Source organism: Lemur catta, chromosome 1 (assembly GCF_020740605.2).
Source record: "Lemur catta isolate mLemCat1 chromosome 1, mLemCat1.pri, whole genome shotgun sequence".
NCBI lineage: Eukaryota > Metazoa > Chordata > Mammalia > Primates > Lemuridae > Lemur > Lemur catta.
In genome coordinates, this window is record NC_059128.1 from 205,138,986 (window position 1) to 205,148,802 (window position 9,817).

At 34.9% G+C, this 9,817-nt stretch overlaps 1 protein-coding gene across 2 annotated transcripts in view; it reads left to right on the forward strand.

Moving 5' to 3' along the window:
* The window catches only part of MFN1 (mitofusin 1), a 36,845-nt gene extending 31,776 nt beyond the window's left edge, over window positions 1-5,069 (forward strand). For both annotated transcript variants that reach the window (XM_045539719.1, XM_045539720.1), the window contains exons 17-18: window positions 2,299-2,433; window positions 4,419-5,069. In XM_045539719.1, coding sequence (XP_045395675.1) covers window positions 2,299-2,433; window positions 4,419-4,500 — 217 coding nt within the window. In that variant the 3' untranslated portion in view covers window positions 4,501-5,069. The remainder of the gene's footprint in view (window positions 1-2,298; window positions 2,434-4,418) is intronic.
* Window positions 5,070-9,817: the final 4,748 nt, after the last annotated feature.

The following is a 9,817-nucleotide window of genomic DNA, read 5'->3' on the forward strand; positions in this document are numbered from 1 at the left end:
TAAGCCTAGCTCACAGCAACCTCAAACTCCTGGGGTCAAGCCTCCCAAGAAGCTGGGACTACAGGCATGTGCCACCATGCCCAGCTAATTTTTTTTTTCTATATATATTTTTAGCTGTCCAGATCATTTCTTTGTATTTTTAGTAGAGATGGGGGTCTCGCTCTTGCTCTGGCTGGTCTCGAACTCCTGACCTCGAGCGATCTACCGGCCTCGGCCTCCCAGAGTGCTAGGATTACAGGCGTGAGCCACCGTGCCTGGTCTGAATGAATTCTAACATTTAACAAGTGAGCTTGATGGTAGGCTGACTCCCGATTTTATGGTGAATGTAATTTTTTTTCTTCTCAGTAAAAATTTATAGATAGGGTTAAAGGTATTTTTTAGATCTCATGAGAATTTTATTATAATAAATGCCTATGTCCACCTAGTTTCTGCTTTTTCATCTTAAATATGTTTCATTGATGTAGTAAATATATAGAACTCCAGTTAAGACACTATTCTATATTTGGATGCTGCTGAGAGCAGAATTAAAATGTTCTCTGAGCTCAAGAATTGCAGTTTGATGGAAGAAAATAACATATGTAATTATAATACAAAGTAAAAGTGATAAGAAATATAAGAGAAAGATAAAGTGTTCTCATAATGTGAGGCTCTCTAAGTTTCTTAAATCATGAAGGATAGTGGATCAATATAGGTTTCGTGGAGGAGAGGTGTGGTATATGAGATTTGAACACACAGATGGGAAGACGAGAGAGAAAAAACAACCCAAACCAAAAGCAAGAAGGTAAGAGGAAAAGGAATGAGTTCAAGGACATGAATAGAAAATTTCAGTATGGCAGATGTGTATATAAGGGGTGTACATTCAATCATATACCTAATAGCAGGACAAAGTCCTGGATAATTAGCAATCCTGGAATCCATCAACACTTAGTTCTAAAACAAATAACTTTGCAGTGATGTAGTGTATGAAATGGTTTAGACTCAGGAGGCAGGAACTGCAGGGAGGTTAAACTGTTTCAGACACAAGATAAAAGCTTGAACTAACAGTTACAGTTGTAGGGGATGGAAACAAGGAGACTAGAGATTTGAGGAACTTGTTCATTAAGTGAATTTAGCTTTCTGTTCATTTGATCATCAAACACTTATTATTAATTGCCTCCCAGGCAACAACCATGCTAGGGGTTATGGGAAAAATTAATAAAAAGTTAAAGATAACTTGATCTCTTTCTCAGAGGACTTTAATGGAGGCAACCTCAGAGGCAACTCAGTTACAATATATTCACTAAATTTTTTTTTTTTGAGAGACAGTCTCACTGTGTTGCCCGGGCTAGTGTGCCATAGCGTCAGTCTAGCTGACAGCAACCTCAAACTCCTGGGCTCAAGCAATCCTCCTGCCTCAGCCTCCCGAGTAGCTGGGAGTACAGGCGTGCACCACCACGCCTGGCTAATTTTTTCTGTATATTTTTAGTTGTCCAGATAATTTCTTCCTATTTTTAATAGAGACAGGGTCTCACTCTTGCTCAGGTTATTCTTGAACTCCTGACCTCAAGTGATCCTCCTGCCTCGGCCTCCCAGAGTGCTAGGATTACAGGTGTGAGCCACTGTGCTCAGCCTATTCACTAAATATTAATTTAATGTTTAACAAAATAGTGAAAGAAAGAAACATGCTTCATTTACCTAATATTAGGATTTGGTAGAATGGGGAGAGAGAGAAAAGACCAGGGGAAAGGTTAGGATGCACAGTTGCAGAGAAAAATAAATCAGTTAGTTATATTCTGGAGGTACACATATACCAAGCATGCTCCCAGTTGTAAAAATACAAGCATAATGTTTGCCAAAGCTAACTACAGTAATTTTGCCAGTGTCATAAAAGGTCATGGGATTTTTTTTCTTTACTGTTCTTGATAATTTCTTTTATTGGGGAGGGGACAAGAATAAGGTTTATTATTGTGCTTTTGAAGAAATATACCCATCTTCTGCCTTTTAATAGCTTATTCATGTTCACAGTCACATAGCAGAACTAATATTGCCTCTTGAGGCCAGATGAAATTAAGCCTACATAAAACAATGCAGAGTAAAAATAAGAAAAACAAACGCACAGATGCCATACCTTCCCTCATACCATTCTTAGTGTTGTTTGACTCCTTATAATTTAGATATTTTTCAAACTTGTATTCTCCTTTTTATATAAGCTTTTTTAGATATTTTTCAAACTTGTATTCTCCTTTTTATATAAGCTTTATTACTCATTTTAGAAGACACTCATGACTGCTAATCAATTTTTTTTTTTTTAATTTTAAGAGAAATGGCTACCACTTTTGCTCGCCTGTGCCAACAAGTTGATGTTACTCAAAGACATCTGGAAGAAGAAATTGCTAGATTATCCAAAGAAATAGATCAGTTGGAGAAAATACAAAACAATTCAAAGCTCTTAAGGTATTTAAACCTATTTTCCCAATAATATGAACATTTACTAGTCTCATTACCAAAATATTTATGTAAAATCACAATGAATTTGTATTAAAACTTACAGTTTTCTGTGTTGGTTTAAATTAGAGTCTTCCTTGTTTAATTCCATATGTTTTGCAATTTGATGAAAACTAGTTTCAACAAGAGAACAAATATAAATTAAAAGCAATTTTATAGATATAAACTTACTGTTGGTTAGCTATATTAGTCCCTTTTCAGAACAGAAGCTTTGTAATTAAAAGTGAGTTTTGAGTCCTGTATGTGTAGGACTCATAACTTCTGTTTTCATTGGGAACTGTTGATTGGGTAAACTTAAATTTGAAGCAACAAAAATAAATGAGATTTCCTGAAAATTTTGGATTTTTGGTTTGATGTGATTTATTATGGATTCTCATTATCATTAGTTCTTCAGTTGGCAGTTCTTTTCAGCTTTTAGCTCTCTTACTCATTAGCTGGCTTGCCGGCATGTGTGGGAGAATCATTAAACCTCATTTAAACCCTGTTGCTACTTCTAAAGCACATGCTACACAAAATAGCCCGTGTAAGAGCATCTTAGTAGTTAGTGTTTGCAAATTGGAGGGACTGTCTTTGTGACCTGGATTTGGGGGCATATATTTAAAACACTTATGGTAATGATTATCGTTCATGTCTTAATCTGACCAGCAGTCACATTTTCATTGTACCTCAGTTTCAAAATCCCTAGAAAAGATGACTGCCTATCACTTTGCTACTACCCACCAAGTGAACTTTACGTATTCCATTGCTCTTATTTTAAGTTAGTTCATCCCAAATACACCTTGCAAATTTGGTGACACTATCCAGTAAAAATTTTTTTTCTTTGTCTTTACCTAGATAAATTTTTAAGTAATGTTTCATCTTGTTATAGTAAAACATAATTATAAAATAGATTATTGTCATTTGTTATGTAGCCTTCTGCTTTTGGCAAGACTACACTTAAATAAGTATGAATATTTTTGATCTGCTGATTAATCCTTTTTCTAGTAGAAAAAGGTTTTCTAAAAAGCCATACTATTTAGAATTTCCACTATTACTGTTAATAGATTAAGCTCAGCCATTTGTATGGAATTCAACTTGCCTAATTCTTCAGGACGGTTGCCTAAGAAATATATACTGTGGAGTTCATAATATCTATACATTTATATGACCTCAGATGTGTGTGTGTGCAGCAACAAAACAGTTCGCTTTCCCCCTCTTCATAATAGAGCGAGAGAGAAAGAGCGATCATGCACCCACAAAATGATTACCCTGGCGATTGTCAGTTTTAGTTTTAGTTTTCTGTCTTACTATTGGCATTTGGCTACACCAAGTATGATTTAGTGTTTAAAAGAAATATTTTTGGTATACCATGGCCCTTTGAGATCTGCCAGGTTCCTTGCATATACATAAAATAACTTACTCTGTACTTAATGTTTACTTGAAGGAAATTTTTAAGGACAATCATGACTGTATGTAACTTGGGATATAAATCCCATGTAAGATGATGTGACCCCACTGTCTATTATGCTTTTCATTCTTTATTAAAGTTTTTATCTTGGCCAGTGCGGTGGCTCATGCCCGTAATCCTAACACTCTGGGAGGCGAGGTGGGAAGATTGCTTGAGGTCAGGAGTTTGAGGCCAGCCTGAGCAAGAGCAAGACTCTGTCTCTACTGAAAAAAAAAAAACAAAAAAAGCAAAAAATAAAGTTTTTATCTTTTATCTCAGAATAACTTTTTTAAGGTCCTGGACATTGAGGGTCTGTGTTTTTACTACAAAGCTGCAGTAGCATACATAATGAATGCTTTGAAAAGTGTTTTGATAACGGTGGAGTCTGAGTTCAGACAAATGTAGCAGCGGCTGGCTAGTGAGTTTTTCTTAGGATTGTTTGGAGTGGATTTTTCTCCTTGACCTTTATGATAATTAGATTGGTGTTTTATTCTTTTTTTTAAATTAGAAATAAAGCTGTTCAACTTGAAAATGAGCTGGAGAATTTTACTAAGCAGTTTCTACATTCAAGCAACGAAGAAGAATCTTAATAGAGATTACATTGGTGACCACATAGGAAGACACAGAACTTGGAAGATTGAGACAATTGTTATTTTTATGAAATGACTTTAAATATGAATTACACTAGCTGCACCTGAATAGCAAATCCCTGTGTAGGTTCTGATAATGAGCTATCTCAGGGTGTTTGCATTTCTGAAAAGCATTACATGTCCTTAGTTTTAATTTTGGGTAAAGAAAAGGCTGAATTGTTTGATGTGTTAAAATAATGAATTAGTTAAAAGCAACAGCACCAACTATGTGACCCCTGAGGGGTGGGGCCTTGAGCTCTTACTTAGGGCTTTGTTTTTGATTCTGAAAAACTCTGCTTCCTGGCATCCAGGAGTTAGAGATTGATCCTTTCATCTAATTTCTCAATGCTAGTTTCTGATGCTTTCTTTAATGGGAATAGTCACTTTTTTGGTTTTATTTTATAAACTGCATTGCTTGAACCACCAAGGAGCGTGGAATGTTCTTGAGTGTATTATTTATGCAAGTTAGAATCACTTTTGCCATCATGGCAGTTATGTAAACCACTAATAAATGTTCTGTTTTTACTCTCTCTTTTATTTCTATTAAAACTGATGTAAAACATTATCAAGTTTTGTTATTATAGTCACTTATAAAAGTATCTGGGTCTAAATAGTTCCCTGAGTTGTTTCTAAAGAAACACTTTCAGCTTTGCTCTAATTATGATTCCAGTAAAGGAAAACTTTTCTAGCTCAGTTTTAGGAGTAAAGTTTGAAGTGATAAAAATAGCCAAAGATATGGGAGGCCTGGATTTTTTTTTTTTTTAGCCCCCATACCAAGGAATGGAGGTCTGAATTTTGAGTGATAAACATTAATGTTTAAAAGCTGTTCTTCAGAAGGCATTTACCTTGGATATTGCTTGATTGTCCCCCAGTGGAGACTTTTACATTTATTTACTTGTATGAATTTACCAGGGTTCTGTTAAAAATTACTGTATTTTTAACCTTAAATGAAATATGGGTTCAAGTATCATGTCTGCTTTTATATTAAAAACTGATTGAAACTTATATGGAATGAAATATGCAAAAATGACATCATTCTAGGGTTTTGCTACACAAAGTATAGGACCACCAGATCAGCATCACTTAGATGCTTGTCAGAAATGCACAATCCCAGGGGACACAGTACATTTGGCAAAGTCTAATTTATGCTTCCTTTTCATAGGAGGGATAAAACTTCAGGCTTTCTTTTTTTTCCCTTTTAGTACTTCCCTTCCTGTGCCTTTTAAAGTTTCTGGATGCTATCCAGTCTTTTTCACAGCAGGTCCAACTCTATTTTTCAAGATGTTTTAAAGAGAAAATATTAGGGCATAGAAGCCTTTCAAATGTTTATGTTTTATGCAAATCAGATACTACAATGCAGTATACAAATGCAAATAATTGTTGGGCTTTAGCTTTTATTGCTGATTTATAACCCCAGAAATGGTACAGGTCACCAACAAGTGGGATTAGGTAATAACTACATGAAAAACTGTACTGTTAATTTAGGTTATGATGTCAAGGTTGTAACCTTTATGTGAAAGTACTTCAACTTTGGAAATTGCATAGTGGTTTGGTATCATCTCATTAGTATGGTAAAATGGTTCTCAAAGTTTGGTTCCTGGATCGCCAACATCACTTTCAAATGTGCAATAAATGCAGGTTCTTGGGTCTCAGCCCAGACCTAGGGAGTCAGAGACCCTAGACACTAAAATCTGTTTAACAAGCCCTCCTGCTGATCCTGATGCACACTAAAGTCTGGGAACCACTATTCCAGTGGTTAATAATTTCTCCATCACTAATTTGAGTGTATTTCTACCCGATCAAGTTTGAAAATATGTAAATGTTGGAAATGGAACACTAAAATAATGAAATGCAACTCTTGCCTGGAGATAAGTGCATCTATGACCAAGCCCATGGATTATACAGAAATTATGTACTTGTGACTAATGTAGTTCAAAGTTATTGCACATATACTTGATTTGTTTATTATGTATGTTTGCAGGATTATTTATAAACTTTGTATAATCTTAAAAAAAATCTTGAACTTTTTACAAAACATTTTTTATAAGTATGCCAGCTTACAAGGTAAAAATAAAACAAAGCTGTTTGCCTGATAGTTGATAAATGTAGCGTTTATATTAGTATTTAGTGAGTTTTAATCTTTTATTCTTAATCATTTTTATGGCCGGCCATATAAATTATCTTGAGTAAACTGGCTCTTTTGACTACATTACTGTTAAGTTCTGGCTAAGTATTGAAAGGGTAAGTATTATATACACCACCAGTCCTTGGTAGAAGATGTCATAGACCACCATTAGGGGAGCAAATTTTGTGTTTTCTACCTTAGACATATAATTTACAGGCACTTATTCAGTACTCTTCCCTAAAAAGAACTACCATCCAAAGTATGCAAGGTGAGCTTATTCTTGCCCTCTGTTTCAACCAACAGGGCTATGTGTTCCTACATTTAAAAAAAGAAACTGCTTTATTGTGGAAAAACATTAAAGAACAAAAGTAGCCAGGAAAGCATAATAAATCTCCATGACCCATCATCCAGCTTCAAGAATTACCAAGTCATAGCCAAGGTGGTTTTATCTCCCACATTATTTTGAAGTAAATTTAAAATCTGTAAATATTTATTATATAGGATCTTTATCTTAATTTCCTCATTCATCCTCCCCTCCCCTAAGGTAGTGTTGATGAAAGAAAATAAGAGCACTTTTTATCAATAGTATAAGCAGAATTGTTTATTTAAAAATTATACAAAAGAGAGCTAAATTATCCCAAGGGAGTTACATGGGGGTAGGAGGGAATGACTTCTTTTTTTAATGAAAATTTGTAGCCTTTTACCAATAAGCTAGAAGGATGGGGGCCCAGCACAGTGGCTCACACTTGTAATCCCAGAATTTTGGGAGGCCAAGGCAGATCACTCGAGGTCAGGAGTTCAAGACCAGCCTCAGCAAGAGTAAGAGCCCATTTCCACCAAAAATAGAAAAATTAGCCGGGCATCATGGTGCATGCCTATAGTCCCAGCTACTCAGGAGTCTGAGGCAGGGGGATTGCTTGAGCCCAGGCGTTTAAGATTGCTGTGAGCTAAGATGATGCCATTGCACTCTAGCCTGGGTGACAGAGGGAGACTCTGTCTCAAAAAAATAAAAAAGAAAAAAAACACTGAGTAGCACTCTGATTTCTTGTTTGCTTCCGTGTCCCATTTTTCATGGAAAGAAACTTTCCATATTTAGATTAAGGAACTAGGGCTGAGCATGAAATACTGGGCTTAAGAGTTGAGTTCTAGGACTTGATTTTTAAAATAATTCCTACAGAAAATTTACTTAAAAACATAGTACAGTGAACGCTGGTTAAAGCACTTTATTGATTACAATATCAATTCACGGCAACATTATTTCACAAAGCCACTGTACACATAAAGGAATGAATCACTGTAAGAAAGATCCAAGAATACTGTTAAATCATGGTACAAGTCCATAGTTTGTGTATATGATTTAAAACTTGTAAGAGCTTTAATCTAGCATGTTTACCTTTCCTATAATTAGACATACCACTAACATTCATAGTCAATTTGCCACAAGTATGTAGAAACCATTCTAGGTGAAGGAAAACATTTTCAGAATGCTTTAACAGGAAGAGATTTTAATCAACTTTAAAAACACACTTAGATGTGAATGCCTTTGGATAAGAAAATGCAAATACAAGTATCCAGATGCTTCTTTGAAAAGAGAAAATAGGATAGAGCACCATTGTGTAAAAGACACAAAAGGTCTGAAATATCTACCAGGTATATCATCACTGAAGTTCTAGTAATTAAGAAATAAATACTGTATGATGTAAGATTTTACTGGGTACATTTAACACCAGTTGAAACAAGTTTTTTTTCATAATGCTGCATTATAACTACTTTTTACAAAATCAGTAATTAGATTTAGGAAAACAGACACAGGAAATTTTAACAACATGCAAATGTTTCCTAAATACAAGGTGTACCATCAATTTGTGATTAATAAATTACTTTTTAAACAAAATGCTAGACATTCTACTATAAAGTATTTTAATGAGTCCCTATTATTGTAACCAGTATTTTAAAATATACACTGAATGTGAGGCAATTCAAAATGAATAGAAGGAAAACTAGTAAAAATCTGAAGTGTACTTCACATTCTACTTAACTGGATTCAAAATAGCAATTTTGGCTGGGCACAGTGGCTCACGCCTGTAACCCAAGCATTTTGGAAGGCCGAGGCAGGACTATTGCTTAAGCCCAGGAATTTGAGACCAGCCTGAGCAACATACTGAGACTTTTCTCTAAAAAAATAATTAGATGGGCATAGTGGCATGTGTCTGTAGTCCTAGCTACTTGGGAGGCTGGGTCAGGAGGACCATTTGAGCTCAGAAATTGGAGGCTATAGTGAGCTATAAATGTGCCACTACACTCCACCCTGGGTAACAGAGTGAGACTTCTGTCTCCAAAAAAAAATTAAAATAAAATAATTTTATTCATTGTGCTATCCATAAGAAAGATGGTGTAACCTGTGGGTGTTTTTTAAAAAAATTCTAATGAGTTAAGAAATGATTTAAATTGTTGCTTCCCACAATGGCAAAAGGGAAAGAAGTTGAACATAGCATTTAATTTAAAAGAATTTCTTTTTAAGGCCTGACTCAGGCCCTGAAGATTTTAGAAAGAACATCTTCACTATTAAAATGATACAAGCCCATTGGGGGTACTGTTTAATCAGTTTCCCTAAGTTTAACACATCAACAATGAGCCACAGGTATTCAATTGCATTATAATTTGATATCTGAGACATTCACATCAAAGCATAAATTTCCCTGAACATTTCAAAACACTTCAGGTCTTATTAAATCTAAAATATCAAAAGTGTTGGAGGAGCTCAGTTGTATAATATTGGCACAGCGATTTTAAGGAATAATAAAAGTTTCGTTTTCTCAGTTGGAGAAGTCAAGATCCATTTCTCTTTTAATAGGTTAACTTTAAAATTCCTTAACATATTCTGGAATCACCTACATCCATTATTTCACAGATACTATCATCATGCAATATTAGTTCATCTGAGTCTAAATTAAAATGCAGATAATTGCTCTCTTGCTGTTCAGATATTAAGTCCAAATCTTTGCCTGTGTGAAGATGGAATTCAATATGGTAAGTGTAATCACAATTAAAAATTTAAGCTAGGGAGGCACCTTGGATATTCAGTCTAAATCTCTAACAGTATAGTTACCAAAAATGAGACCTGTACATCCAAGTGAAGGAGATATCCTTGTT